At 33.5% G+C, this 16,410-nt stretch overlaps 1 protein-coding gene across 12 annotated transcripts in view; it reads left to right on the top strand.

The window, feature by feature from the left end:
• The window catches only part of TNRC6C (trinucleotide repeat containing adaptor 6C), a 241,136-nt gene that overhangs the window by 162,208 nt on the left and 62,518 nt on the right, over positions 1-16,410 (top strand). For all 12 annotated transcript variants that reach the window (XM_020965929.2, XM_020965932.2, XM_020965930.2 and 9 more), the window contains 4 exons: positions 7,607-7,819; positions 8,199-8,365; positions 9,668-9,748; positions 13,796-13,853. In XM_020965929.2, coding sequence (XP_020821588.2) covers positions 7,607-7,819; positions 8,199-8,365; positions 9,668-9,748; positions 13,796-13,853 — 519 coding nt within the window. The remainder of the gene's footprint in view (positions 1-7,606; positions 7,820-8,198; positions 8,366-9,667; positions 9,749-13,795; positions 13,854-16,410) is intronic.

A 16,410-nucleotide genomic window follows, 5' to 3' on the forward strand; every position in this document is an offset into this window, starting at 1 on the left:
ATCTTTAGGTTCCAGACTAGAACCTGAGCCTTAGCATCTTATGTTCATCTCCACAGCCCAAACAAGGACTTTTGCCACAGTTACCACACCCATCTCCTCTAGGATCAGAGCTCTAGGTACCAGCACCTCCACATCCCTCACCTCTAGGAACAAAGCCTTTAATACTTAGAACCCAGCCTAGAACCAAAAATACTAGAGCTCTTGCTGGTAGAAACTTATAGGACGGGCTGATCATACCAAGCCCAAGAAATTTCTCCCCTAGTGCTTGAAAGAGAAATAATCCTGCCATCTTCCATTCATAGGATACTTGAGAATGGGATCCCCAGTGAAAAGATACAAAATACATAGTCAAGCAAAACAAATTCCCATATTGGCCATGCCCCCAAGTATTTCCTATTTTGTATTTTGAGTCCATCACCTCTTTGTTAGGAAGTAGATTGCATATTTGGACCATCTTTGTGTGGAGTTTAAGTGGATTGATGGAGTAGGTTATAAGAAGTGAGTAGGCTGAGGAACTGAGTGGTTAGGGTATTTGAGGGAGAATCTATATATGTTGAATTATGTATTTATGTTGCATGTATTATGTACATCTGAAATGTATATACGTTGTATATACATTGCTCCTCAAATTTGTTTATGATGTGACCTTTTATGTCTATGTCTCCATGGAACTTACCTTAGTATACAGTGCGAGATCTTAGTTGAATCCTTATTTCTGCCAGACTGCTTTCCAGGCTTTGGAGCCATTTTTGTTGAAAAGCAAGTCCTTGCCATAATAGCCTGGGAACTTTGTGTTTATTAAATATTAGGATGTTAGGTTCATTAGGTTTTGTATGTTGTATACATAATATTTTGATAAAAAAAATTAGTTTGTTTTAAGCCTATGGGGTAATATAATGGCCCCCAAGGGCCACTTGGTTCCCTCCTCTTTTGTTTCATTTTAGATGAAACGTTCTGAATTCATTCACAAGTGGCCCTACCCTCAAGTTAGGAAAATTCTCAACACCTACACAGAAGTTGGGTCCATAACCTTACTTTTATATCTGTATCTAGTTAACTGCTGGCATTTTTGTGATTGAGGCAAAATTAAATTTGCTGGAAACATTTGGGTAATGAATTAAATATTATATTATACTGTTTGTAATGGAAGCTGGAAGAAAGTGGACCTTTTCTTGAGACTTTGTTCAGTTATTATGCTCAGTGTAGTCATCTCTCTTCCATATCTCCCTTCTCTTCCACAGCTCAATCTTCCTTTTGTTCCCCATACATGTTCTGGAATACCATTCTTGTTCCTATTTCTTGAATCTGGATGCTCAGAATCTCTCCCCAGTTTGAGACAGCTTCTTCTTTTTATACAAATTACTTAGGGTTATGATTCAGTCCCCCACCTAATAGACTTGATTGATTGGAGACCCTGTTCATACTTAGTTTGATTGTTTGATTTAATCAAAATCTATTCTTCCCCCTCCTTTAAAACACTAGAGCCAAAATGGGGTGATTTGAACCCTAGCCTTACAATCTCCCCTGTTTTAATATTTTTTGTCCTTAACAAATCTACTTGAGGTTTAGTTGGCTGGTTTGGTTGGTTGGTTGGTTTTGGCACAAATCTTGGATACCTCTTTTGTGACTTCAGGTTCTGCATTATCTGATTTTTGAAAAAAAATTTCTGCCCTCCAGTTTCTATCCTAATGTAGCTTTTCTCTCTTACCAATCTCGGATGAAACACAACTCCCATGGTCTTCAGTGACCTAGTCCCCCTTTTCAAGGTAGTCAGTCCAAATCTTTCTGGAATGATTTAACATTCTACTTTTATATTAATAAATCTTCCACTGATGAACCTCTGTTTTTCAGCCAACACTAGACATTGGCAGATGGAGCCAGGCAAGGGACAGGGCCTCTACTGCTGCTGTGGGAAAACACAAGGAACTATACAGAGGGTGGGGTTTGACGCAGAGGTTTTGTCTAATCCACCTCCTCCAAATAGTTTTTGATAATTACTGCTTAGTAGAATTTAAGATATGATACTGCTAAGTCCCCTTTTTTCCCATTTTTAAAATTATTTCCCTTGAAATTCTTGATCTTTTGTTCCTCCAGATGAATTTTTTTTCTACTTCTATAAAGTACTCGTTTGGCAGTTTGGTTTATATTACACTTAGTAAGTAAGTTAATTTAAGTAGTATTGTCATTTTTATTATATATTCTCAACCTGTACGTGAGCAGTTAATATCTCTTCACTAATTTAAGTCTGTCTGTATTACCATAAAGAGTGTTTTGTAATTGTTTTCATATGCTTTCTATATGTACCTTGGTAGGTAGATTTCCAAATATTTTATACGTTCTGTAATGATTCTGAGTATAATTTTTTTTCTGTCTTTTCATTCTGCATTGTTGTTTTTTTATAATATACAGAAATGCTTTATGTGAATTTATTTCATAAATACTTCAACTTTGATAAAGTTATTATTTCGGTTAATTTCTAGATAACTCTTGAGTTTGTCAGACATTTTCTCAAAAGTGAATGAAGTAAGCCTGTCATTTAAGGAAAACAACTGACGTTATTTGTTGCCAATGATAAAATTCAGGCTTTTAGTGAAAATTAGAATTTTGGAAAATTTGTACCTGCCACCATGACCATGACAGCTTCCAACACTTAAAGACTTTTCTGATGAGATCAGTGGTGACAATAACAAATGTGATTTTTTTATATGTTGTATATTGAAATGTGGCAATATTTGGAAAATCTGGATAACTCAGTGAACCAATATTTTTTAAATGACCAGTGCATATTTCAAAATCACACATGGATTAAATATAATAATAGCTAACATTTATATAGTACTTATTATCCGTTCAAAGTGCAAAATAGACCAGTGGATTTCAAAATAACAGACTATAAAAAGTTTATTGATATGGTTTCAGATTCCATATTGCAACTAACCTTTAAGAAACTATCACTTGTCAAGTTTTTGTAGAATATCCAAACTGTGTAAAAAGGCTATTAAAAAACTCCTCCATTTTCCAACTACATATCTGTAGGAGGCCAGATCTTTTTCATATAGTTCAACCATAATGCCACTTAGCAAAAGAAGCAGGTATGAGAATCTAGCCATCTTCTGCCAGCTGCCATACTGGCATAAACTAGTAATTGTTGTTGTTGTTCAGTCATGTCAGACTCTGTGAACCGTATGCCACGCCCATCTATCCTACACTATCTCTCAAAGTCTGTCCAAGTTCATGTCTGTTGTTTCCATGACACTATCCATCCATCTCGTCCTCTGCTGTCCTCTATTCGTTTTGCCTTCAATCTTTCCCAACATCAGGGTCTTTTCCAGTGAATACAGTCTTCTCATTATTTGGCCAAAGTATTCAAGCTTTAGCTTCAGCGTTTGACCTTCCAATGAATAACCTGAATTAATTTCTTTAAGTACTGACCAATTTGATCTCCTTGCTGTGCAAGGGACTCTCAAAAGTCTTCTTCAGCTCCACAGTTCAAAAACGTTGATTCTGTAGATTTCTTTATGGTCCAGCTCTCACAGCCATGCATTGCTACTGGAAAAACCATAGCTCTGACTGTATCAACCTTTGTCAGCAAGGTGATGTCTCTGCAGATTTGCCATAACTTTCCTTCCATGGAGCAAGAGATTTATAAAAATGTAAAACAATGCTACTTTTCTCACTAATTTTTAATAATTAAGTTTTTTTCATAAAAATAATACATATATTCACATATAATGGGTTTACTATTGTTATTTAATTTTTTAATTGGCCAGTTTTAGTTTCTGGTATGATAAATATTGATGGATATAATGTGGCTTATGGGAACTACTTGTTAAATTTTCAGTGTATTTAACCCTTCCCAAAAGCTTGATTGCTATCTCCAATGATTTGTTGTTTTGCTGATTTTATGGATGTAAAGCAGTGGGAAAGTGTTTATTAATATAGATTAAACTTAAAGGTGTGTTCTGCATACATTTTGCAGGGAGTACCAGTTATTGAATATTTATTAGCATACCACTGGAGATAATACATAAAAGTTCTTTGGGCTCTTCAATAATTTTTAAGAGTCCTGAGATCCAAAAATTTGACAACTACTGCTAGTAGTACAAGGGTTCTTAAACTTTTTGTGTTTTTTAGGCCCTTTTAATAGTCTCATGAAGCCTATAGACCCCTTCTCAGAATAATATTTTTAACTGAAATAAAATAAATTGTATTGCAAAGGAAACCAATTGTTTTGAAATAGTTATCTAAATATATATATTTTTCAAGTTCATAGTTAAGAGCCCCTGCTCTAATAATATTCATGAATCCGTGGTCTCAATCCTTCGGGAGTTCCTTCGAATAATGCAAATCTCAGCCCATTCATGCCTGCCCCTCCTGAGTGATTCTCATCTATATTGTCCCAAAGTTTCACATAAGGGATCCATCCAACATGCTAAAAATGTTCTCTACTTTCTTCTAACGTTGAAAAGATCTCAGTGGATTGATCCTCTGGGTGTTAACCTATTATTCCTTACAGTTACTATCCAGAGGAAAGACCAGATGGATGAACAATTTCTGTTGCCCAAATTTTACCCTATGACTGAATGGACAGCTTTGTAGTATGTATATCTGGGACAGATGATACAGATTGACAGCGAGCTGGGCCCAGAGTTGAAGAGGAAGAAAGCAGGCTGGATTGCTTTTGGGAAATTGCAAAGCTCTTTTACGAAACCCAGCCTTCCCAAGAAAGCAAAGGCCTATGTTTTATCTTTTCAATCTAGACGTATTACCAGTGTTACTATGTGGCAGCAAGATCTGGAACTCTACTGAATCCAAAAAAACTAAGATGAGTATCATACAAAGGGCAATGGAAAGATGTGTGGTGGGTGTGACCAGGTTGCAACATAAAACCAACTATAAGCATGGAGAACAAGAGTAAAGGATGTCGTTAAGGTATTGTATGACAGGAAAGGAAGATGAATTGGTCACATGCAATATACAGTAGCTAAATTTGGGACAAAATGTAAGTTTTCTATGTGCCAAAGAGCCCAGAAAAAGTAGCTTTCTTTGTTATTCCACTTAATTTGTTCTTCAATATATTGATGTTTTTAGCATTAGGCTTCAGTAGCCATCTATATAAGAGGATATTTTCCAGTCTGTATCCAACTATAAAGTTGTATTGATGTTGCAACTTCCATTTCTGATTCTAACTTATAACTCCGCTACTCAACTCAGGGTCATAATAAATCCATTGTTTGAATGAGTACAAATGAATGAAATATAAAGTGCTTACTGTGAGTGAGTGAGGCAGCTAGGTAGCACCATAGATAGAACTATGGACTTAAAGTCAGGAAGACCTGAGTTCAAGTCCTCCTTCAAACACTAGCTATATAACCCTGGAGCAGTCATTTAACCTCTGCCTCCATTTGCCCATCTGTAAAATATTTTTTAAAATGACAGCACCTGCCTCCCACAATTGTCATAAGGATAAAATGAGTTAATATTTATGAGGTACTTTACTTAAAGTGCTAGCTGTTATGACTGTGTATATTACAAAGCTGAGTAGGTTAATTTCCCCGAGAGTCACAGTTTTCTGTGCAAGTGTCCATTGTACAAGTGCTGGACCTAGTGGGGAGAAATAGTGCGGTAGAATGGATGGTAATCTAGCCCAAATGAATGGTTGAATGGGATATGATTGAGAAATTCCATCTTATTTGTCTTACATTAATCCCTGATAATGCTAAGTACATAGAATGTGCTTAATAAATATTTATCAGTGCAATTCTTTTTTGTCCATCTTCATTATATCTTCACCTAGTTAAATTTGACTATTTTCTAAGTGTACATTTTTGAGAAGAAACCAGAAAGAACTGATTCTTATCAGAAGTAATATCCTCAACCCTGAAGGAAAATAATCCTGGATCAAGACTAGTTATCTGAGGGGCAGCTAGGTGGCTCAGTGGATAGAGCACCAGTCCTGGAGTCAGGAGGACCTGAGTTCAAATCTGTCCTCCCTCAGACACTTAATAGCTGTGTGAGCCTGGGCAAGTCACTTAACCCCAATTGCCTTTAAAAAAAAAAAGGGCTAGTAATCTAAGCAATAAATATCATCTAGTGTCATAATTTCATTCAGTGCCCTAATGTTAAAGTAGTGAATTCATGCTAAGATTCCCCACCCTATGACTTTAGCTAAATATAATTCTACTTCTACTTCTTCAAATATGTTCCTTGGCTATTATATTTTTGGGGTTAATGTACTCTTTTCTGGATACCGCATGTATGTTCTCCATTTTCCCCACTAAAAAAAAAGCTATAATGTCTGCTTCTATTGACATGTCATGCCTAATATTATTTTTAAATTAAATGAAAGCAAGCATTTATGGAACATATACTATATGTGTCTATCATTTTTAATGAATTGAGAAATTTAATTAATTGAGACACATGATGTCTAGAGCACACAAGCATAGAAATATTATTACATTTTTGCTTAGAACTTGATTGGAAAGAATTTGAAGTGTCAGTTTATCATTTTAAATCTTAGTTACTATCCTCTCACGCAAGGCTCAGATTTATTGTACCGTAAGTCTGCCATTTATATAATTCCCATGATAACTATCAACTTGATTTATAATTAGCTACAGTGACAAATAGAACAAAACAATAAGATTATTGATTTCTGTAATTACATTGTCATCCTATTTGAAAACTTTTTTCATTTGTTGTAAAGTATTGTTTCTATTAAACCTATATATTTTTTGCCCTTCAGGAAAATTATATATTGCACTTTGGGTTTTTTTTTTTAACCACTTCTTGATGCAGTTTTATTGTATGGTAGTTGACACTGAAAGTTAGATTATTGTTTTTGTTGAAGAACAATTTAAAATGGAAGGACTACTGTCTTGGTTTTTGATTAATTAGGCATTCTGCCAGTTTGTGAATTTGGTTATGCTATGTAGAAATATTTTCTCTTTTTTCCCTTCTTTAATCAGTGTTTCCATTTCTAGAGTAAGAGTTCAAAGCATTGTGGTACCTACAATCTTAGTATTTGTTTTATACCTAATAATTTAATGTGTTGGCATATCAAAAAATTCTTAATGTAGAGATGACAAAATCTGAGTGAATGAGTTAATCACTTGTAATAATACCTTACCTTTGCTGAAATTTTATTTTTAATATCCCTAAGTTAATTTCCCAGGATGCCCACAATTTTATCTATTCAAATAATTCTCCTGATTTAATTTGCTTGAGTGTTATAAAACTTTTATCCAATGTATATTATTGTTTTCTATGTAATTATAAGTAATCCAGTTATTACTAGTAATAAGTGGTACAAACTCCTTTGTTATGGGTAAGAATTTATATAATACATTGCTTATCTTGAAGCATTTAATTCTAAGTGATTCATACAAAAGGTGATATTGCAAATATTGGGAATATTTCAAGTGGTGATCTGATTGGTGGATAAAGGTAATTTTTGGTGGTGTTGCTTAATGAGTTTTAAAATGTAATATATAGTAAAGGCAGGGGGAGGAAATTAAGAATCATAAACTTTAAAAAATCAGAACAAATAGTGGAAAACTAGAAAAACACTATTTTTACTTTTGTTTTTCTATATCTTTTTCAGTTTCAACAGGCTGGGGAGACATGCCTAATGTTCATTCAAAGACTGAAGCTTCTTGGGGAGAATCGTCATCTCCTGCTGCTACGGTTGATAATGGCACAGCAGCTTGGGGAAAGCCACCCAGCAGTGGTGCAGGATGGGGAGATAATTCTGAGCCATCAGGGACATTTGGAAGAACAAGTGCCCCAGCAGCTGCCCCAGCCCTGTGCAAACAAGGTGAGCAAGATCTAATATTTTGTTGTCACATTTTAATAATTGAAGGGATATGTAATGTATAGGAAGCTTAATTATTACCTCATTTTAATCAGTGCTTTGTTTTACATATAATTTAGGGAGATTAATTTTGACTGATCTGTTCATACACAGAAAGGTCTACAAGTTATTTATGTGTGGGCATTGAAAAGTCTCCTTGGCTGTATTCTGTTACCTTAAGCTTTACATACTTTACTTACTAATTGGAGTGACAGTCCTGATGGCTTTGAAGTCAAAAGCTCAGTGTCAGTTGTACCGCTTCCGAGATTACATGCAGTGAAACAGTGTTTGCTCTGTACATTACATATTCATTAAGTAGATATGTCACTTTTTTTCCTTCCAGCTTCAAAATCTATGCAAGAAGGCTGGGGCAGTGGTGGGGATGAAATGAACCTCACTACCAATCAGTGGGAAGATGAAGAAGGAGATATGTGGAATAATGCTGCTTCACAAGAAAGCAACTCCTCCTGCAGTTCCTGGGGGAATGCCCCAAAGAAAGGACTTCAAAAGGTAGAATTTCCTTTTAGAAAAGAGAAATCAGGGCTAGTTAAGACACATTAAGTAGTAATAAGCAGTCTTCCCTTTCTGAATTCCATAGTTATTATGGGAAAACTAAAGTCAAGCCAGTTTGTTCAGCAGTATTGGAAGCTATTGTACCCACATGCAAAATAACTTTTTTTACATTTAAATTGAGAAGTAGAAATCATTAATATTGATGGGCTGCACACACATGCCAAATACACATGCCAAATTTTAGTTAAAATATTGAATTAAAGTTTTGAATCATCAGTCATGACATATACTAACTCTGAAATTCAACTTTTATGAGCCCAGACTTTAAATCATTATTGAAAGACAGCATGGTAAAGGAGAAACTGTGCTGGATTTGGAGTCAGAAAATACAAGTCACTTAACCCCTCTATGCCTCATTTTCCTCATATGCAAAATTTAAGTCTTGGATAAGATTCCTTTAAGTTCCCTTGCAGTCCTAAAGCTATGATCATATGATTATATGATATAATAATGATTAAACTGACCAAATAAGATTATTTAAGAAAATAATTTAATAATGTCCTCATGCACTTTTATTACATAGTTTTGAAAATCTTCGTGAAGAATATTTTCTAGAGTTTGGAGTAATATAAAGTTATTGTTAGGGAGGTTTTGTATCATTTTAGAATTTAAATGAGGAAGTTTTAAAAATTAGGGGTTTTGCAGATCACTTAAGTCTCTTTAGGTTTTTTTGTCCTTCTCTGCATTTATCCTTTTTTCTGTCTTTCTATAAGTGACCTTTCTTTCCTTTTCTCAATTATAAAGGCTTTGTAGCAATAGAAAATAAAACTAAATAAAATGAATTTTTTTTGTTTCTCTCACTCTTCTTGTTGATGGAAGACCTTATTTTGTGTCTGTCTCTATATTTTTAAAGTCCTAAAATTTACTATGTGATTTTTAGTTAGCCTCCATTAGTGCTTGTTATGTTTTCAATAAGAGCATTTAATTTTCAAAATGTACATTTATAATTAGCTGCATTAATTCTCTGAGGAAGAAAAAGTAATTGTTTTGCTTTTCTAGTTAATGAATTATTTTTATGCACATATCCCTGCCTATGAATACAGAAATAATCCATAATATTAGCAGTGAGCACATATTAAATATTTCCCAGAATATAAAAATTATTAAGTAGTGATTCAGAGATTTTCTAATTCTAAACTGAAATAGATTAGGACCATGCCTTATTTTTTGTAAATACAACAAAGAAATGATTAATAGATTTTTTTTTTCATTTGACTACATAACATTTCGTTTGTCTAGGGCATGAAGACATCTAGCAAGCAAGATGAGGCCTGGATCATGAACCGTCTGATTAAACAACTCACAGACATGGGCTTTCCGGTAATTAGCATTTTATTTTGTTGGTACTGTATCTGACCACTAATATTTAAGTAACAGATTTTGTTAAATGATTAAATACACATCTTTTCACTTGTGTTTACTGATCAGGAAAGGAATTATTTTAAGGATGATGTTGAAACGCACTAACTTTGAAATTCATCATATTATAGATTTGACTGGAAAGTTATAGTGTCCTTGTAATCTCTTCTGTTCTTTGAAGAAAAAACAACTTGAGAAAATAGCTAAAAGGATAAAGGACTATGTGACTTCATTTTCTTTCATATGTTCCATATTGCAAAGATAAAGAAAAATTTGAAGTATAAAAACTATACCACCAGTAGTCTATTGCTCCCTCTATTATAGTCTTTCAAAACTTTTATTCAGATAGCTGTAGGCATATTTATATAATAAAATGGGTATTCACAAAGTAATGAATGCATCACATATACTAAAAACATACTCTTTAACTCACCTTTCTCTTAATATATTCTTCTGGCACTTGAAAAGTCAGTTAAGGGGGCAGCTAGGTGGCGCGGTGGATAGTGTACCGGCCCTGAAGTCAGGAGGACCTGAGTTCAAATCCAGCCTCAAACCAAACACTTGACACTTATTAGCTGTGTGACCCTCAGCAAGTCACTTAACCCCAATTGCCTAAAAAAAAAAGAAAAGGCAAAAGAAAAGTCAGTTAATTAGTTAATCAGTTCATTACTTATAAACTAGAGAATTATATGATAGAATGTTTGAAAAATTGAGAAAGCCTGTAAAATGCTTCAAATTTTCAGAATATAATTTTAACATGAAAAGTTTTTCCAAAATATTAAAATGCTTAGAAAAAGAAATTGAAGAAACCATAAATGAAATCCCCGAGAAAAAACCTTAAGACCACAAGTAAATTCCATCAGACATCAAAGAAGAACTAATTCCATTAGACTTTATTGATGTCTTTTGTTTTTATCTCCTATTTCTCCCTATATGCCTCCTCCTCCAAGAGATCTATACCTTACAAGAGAATTTTATGAGGAGAAAAAATATTCAGCAGACCTGATTGACGCATGGGAAAAATATGATTTTATATGCAGTATTCCATACCTGTAGACCTCAGCCTCTACAAAGGAGCAGAGGGAGGTGTCTTCTCATATCTCATCTTTGAGCTTGTTCACATTCAGTTTTAATTGTTTTTATGGTGGTTGTACTTTCCACTTAAAATTTCCTGACTTTGCTCACGTCACTTCCAATCAGTTCATGTAAATGTTTCCATTTGGTTTGGATATGTAAACTAGGAGATAAAAATCAGAAAAAGAAAATTACAGACCAATATCCTTGGTGAGTATTGATATAAGAATTTTAAATAATATATAATAGTTTATACATCGTGACCAGTTTGTATTTATACTGGATATATAATGTCAGTTCTGTATTATGCATACTATAAACATAATAAATAACATTAGTAACAAGAACAATCAAAATCAAATATTATATGCAGAAAAGACTTGATAAAATAAAATACTCACTTTTCTTGGAAAAATACTAAGAAGCATCAGAATAAATGGATCTTTTCTTAATGTGGTAAATAACTTTAAAACAGAGCCCATTATTATATGTAATAGGAATATAGTAGAAGCCTTTTAAATAAAGTCAAGGGTAAAGCAGAGATATCCATTATTACCACTGTTATTTAATGTAATACAAAAAGTGTTGGCTATAGCAGTAAGACAGAAAATAATAATTTGAAAGAATAAGCATAGCAAAGAGCAAAGAAAATTATCACTTTTTTGCAGATGATATAATGGTCTACTTAAAGAATCTTAGAGAGCCAACTAAAAATTAAAACTAACTTCTGCAAAGTAAAATAATATAGAATAAGCCCACATAAATCAGCCTTTCTGTTTATTTCAAGCAAAACCCAGCAGGAAAAGAGAGAAATTCCATTCAAAATAATTACAGAAAGTATAAAATATCTGGGAATCCACCTTACCATGACACACACAGGAACTATATGAATGAATACAGCTTCAAAACACTGCAACTATGGATAGGAGAAGAGATTATGATTAGCAAGAGGGAAAGAATCACAGAAGATAAAATGGACAATTTGAACTACATAAAATTTTAAAAGTTTTCACAATGCAATTAAAATTAGAAGAGAAAACTGGGAGAAAAGCCTCTGTAAGAAGGCTGGTTCATATAGACAGGAATGAAAGAAACTGGTTCATATATACAGGAATGAAAGTCGTTCCCCTAGTAGATAGTCAATGGTTATGAAAAGTTAGTTCTCAAAGGAAGAAATACAAGCCATTAATAACCATGCGAAAAAAATGTCCCAATCAATAATAGTAAAAGAAATGCAAATTAAAGCAGTTGTGAGATTCTAATCTACCATCAGTTTTGCAAAAATGGCAGTTTCGAGAGGGGCTATGGGAAAACAAGCACATTAATACAATATTAGTGAAGATGTAAATTGGTCCAGCCATTCTGGAAAGAAATTTGGAACTGTTCTCCCAAAACCGCTAAACTGTGCATATCCTTTGACCTAGCAATACCACTCATTATACCTAAATCCCAAAGAGATCAAAGAAAGAGGGAAAGGACCCATATGTACAAAAATATTTATAGTAGTTCTTTTCATAGTGGAGAAGAACTGGAAACTGTGAGTACCCAGCAAGTGGGAAATGACTGAACAAATTATAGAATGTGAATGTGATGGTATATTGTTAGGCTGTAAGTGACAAAATAGAAGGTTTCTGAGAAACGTGGAAAAACTTAAATGAATAGATGCTGAATAAAGTGAGCAGAACCCAGAGAATGATTTATGTGATGATATTTTAAAGAAAAACAACTAAAATTTTTTAAATTTTTTAAAAAACAACTTTGAATGACTCAAGCTCTCTGAGCAGTGCTATGATCAACCACACTTACAAAGCACTGGTAATGAAAAATGCTGCCTACCTCTTGACAGAAAGGTGAAGGGTCCAGAACAACATACACCTTTTCAAACATGGCCATTTGAGGACTTGACTATGTGTATCTAATGCAAGAGTTTTATTTTTCTTTCAAAATATTTTATGAAGAGGAGTTGGGAAGTAGGTTAGAAATGGGATCACCAGAATGAAGAATAAGGTCAAGAAAAGAGAGGCATCTTTTAAAATAAATAGAAGAAAACAGAACAAAGTTCAGCAGGAAACACAAGCAGGATGGCTTCGAAAATAAACCTTGAATTTTAATTATATATTTAAAAAGAAAAGCAGCCTATACACAATACATATTCATACCTTCATGTACAATCATCTTTTCTGTTCTCCTTTGTCTATGGAAATGCTTATCTTATTTAGTGTTGGTTAAGTTCAGAATTTTTTTTAAAAATCATACAGAGGTAAATTATTTTCTCTAAAACATCTTTTTTTTTTTACCATATCATTCTCCTGCTTAAAAAAAAATCAAAAAAATCAAAAAACCTTCAGTCATCACTTGCCTATACTTAATTTCTTTTTCTCTTTCCATAGGAAGTAATCTTAACTATAGAGGCATAGTTTTTTTGAATTATTATGGTAATGAAAGAGCACCTACTTTTAACTGCAATCTTAACTGACAAGTAATAGAAATGATAAGATGCGGGAAATGAAAAGGCTGTTTACTCTAATTCTTTTGCCATCACTTGAAAAAAAGTCCACCTAAACCTGGGAAAAGACAAATAAAGAAGTGTTGACTACCATACACTGAGCATCTGAGTAATCTGTACATCTGCCTTACTAATTTAATTTTTTAAAGTTTTATCTTCGGTGAACTGCTGTAACCCATTTTTCCTTGTGTTGTGCATATAGTTTTCCATAGACTACTGAATGTAATTATATTAAGGTTGTATTGGCTGTAGTCAAAATCTATAGAAAACAGGAATGTTAAATTGAATAAATCAAATAAAAATATTCAATTAATTTTATTATTGCAAGTAATTTAGTTTAAAAATAATTTCTTTGATGTATGTTCAAGTCTTCCCAAGTTTTTAAATAGACACATTATGAAAATACAATTTTTTTTGTTTTCCCACAGAGAGAGCCGGCTGAAGAAGCTTTGAAGAGTAACAATATGAATCTTGATCAGGCCATGAGTAAGTAATAAAATACTGTTCCCAAAACAAAAGCTTTAAAAAGAGGAACTTGCCAATGAAGTTTGAATTTTCAAAGTTTTTTTTCTCAATATCATCAAGTAATATTTGAGTATTTGTTGAGTAGAAGAGAGAACCTTAGATATTTCAGGACACAAAGTATGATGTTCATTTACTAAGAAATGAGCTGTTTAAATCCCAAGAAGTGTACCACTGAAGATACAAATTATAGTACACATTTAAAGGATTAAGAATTTGTCTGTCCCCACTCTCAGAATGCATCGTTTTTTTAAATTTTTGTGTGTAGACATAATAGTGAAATTCTTAACCTTATTTGTATCACTGGACCTATTTAGCAACCTAATAAAGCCTATGGATCGCCTCTCAGAATAGTGTTTTCTTGCCCACTTTCATAATTCAATGAAATGTTATCCTTTGACCATTTATCAGTTGAGGAATGGCTCTTATTTTTATAAATTTGACTCAATTCCCTATATATTTAAGAAATGAGGCCTTTCTTAGAGAAAGTTGCTGTAAAAATTTTTGAAATTAGTTCATTGCCTATGGTACCTTTTAGCAAAATGTGGTTTCCATGGTTGTCTCTTTTCATTAGGTCTGTTTTTGCTTTTGCTTTGTCTGAGATCATGATTGCTACCCTGGGCTTTTTTACTTCAGCTGAATCATAATAGATTCTGCACTAGCCCTTTCTTTTAACTCTTTGTGTCATTTTCTGTTTCAAGTGTGTCTCTTATAAACAACATATTGTTGGATTCTGCTTTCTAATCCATTCTGCTATCTGCTATTTTATGGGTGAACTCATCCTATTCACATTCACAGTTATGATTACTAACTGTGTATTTACCTCCATCCTATTTCCTTCTGTTTATCCTTCTCTCTTTTTATCCTGCCCCTCCTCAAAAGTCTGTTTTGCTTCTGACCACTGCTTCTTAATCTGCCTTCTTTTTGTATCACTTTTCCCTCCCCCTTCCACCCCCCATATCTCTTATCCCCTTCCCCTCCAATTTCCCTATTGGGTAAAGTAGATTTCTATCCTTAGCTGTGTGTATATATATATTCTTCCCTCTTTGAACCAGTTCAAGGAGAGTGAGATTCAAGCATTGCCCACCACCTAGATTCCCCTCCACTATAAAAGCTTTTCCTTCCACATCTCTTTTATATGAAAAAATTTTCCCCATTCTTCCTCTCCCATTCCCCTTCTCCCAGTGTATCCCTCTTTCTTACTCCTTCATTTTTTTTTTTGGAGATCTTCCCAACATAATTGACTTACACCCATGCCCTCTGTCTATGAGGACTCCTTCTAACTACCCTAAGAATAATAAAGTTCTTAGGAGTTACATATATCATCTTCCTGTATAGAAATGTAAATAGTTTAACTTTATTGAATTTCTTAGGATTACTCTTTCATGTTTACCTTTTTATGCTTCTCTTGAGTATTGTGTGTGAATGTCAGATTTTCTATTCAGCTCTAGTCTTTTCATCAGGAATGGGAGGAAGTCCTTTATTTCATAAATGTCCATTTTTTCCCCTAAAAGATTACACTCAGTTTTGCTGGGCAGTTTATTCTTGACTGTAATCTTTGATCCTTTGCCTTCCTGAATATCATATTGTAAGGCCTCCAGTTTTTTAATGTGTAAGCTGATAAATCTTGTGTGATCCTAACTGTGACTTCACAATATTTGAATTATTTCTTTCTGGCTGCTTGCAATATTTTCTCCTTGATCTGAGAACTCTGGGATCTGGCTATAATATTCCTGGGAGTTTTCATTTTGGGATCTCTTTCAGGAAGTGATCAGCTGATCTTTCAATTTTGTTTTTACCCTCAGGATCTAAGATATCAAGGCAATCTTCCTTGATAATTTCTTGATATATGATATCTAGGATTTTCTTTTAATCATGGCTTTCAGGCAATCCAATAATTCTTAAATTATCACTCTTCAATATGTTTTCCAGATCATTTGTTTTTCCAATGAGATATTTCACATTTCTTCTTTTTTTTAAATTCTTTTAACTTTGTTTCATTGTTTCTTAATGTCTAATAGAATCATTAACTTTATTTGCCCAATTTTAATTTTTAAGGAATTATTTTCTTCAATGAGCTTTTGTACCTCCTTTTCCATTTGGCCCATTCTGTTTTTTAAGGAGTTCTTTTCTTCAGTGAATTTTTGTGTTTCTTTTACCATTAGACCAGTTGTGTTTTTTAAGATGTTATTTTCTTCAGTATTTTTTTGTACCTCTTTGGCCAAGCTGTCGATTCTCTTTTAATAATTTTCTTGCATCACTCTAGTTTCTTTTCCCAATTTTTCCTCTACCACTTTTATCTATTTCTTTAACTCTTCCAAGAATTCTTGCTGGATGTGAGTCCAATTAGCATTTTTTGAGGCCTTTCTTGTAGCTGTTTTCACGTTGTTGACTTCTTATGAGGTTAGGTCTTGGTCACCATAGTAGCTTTTTAAGGTCAAGTTTTGTTGTTGTTGTTGTTGTTGTTTACAAGTTTTCTCTCTCTCTCTCTCTCTCTCTCTCTCTCTCTCTCTCTCTCTCT

Source organism: Phascolarctos cinereus, unplaced genomic scaffold, assembly GCF_003287225.1.
Source record: "Phascolarctos cinereus isolate Bilbo 61053 unplaced genomic scaffold, phaCin_HiC Scaffold_5;HRSCAF=322, whole genome shotgun sequence".
NCBI classification, from domain to species: Eukaryota; Metazoa; Chordata; class Mammalia; order Diprotodontia; family Phascolarctidae; genus Phascolarctos; species Phascolarctos cinereus.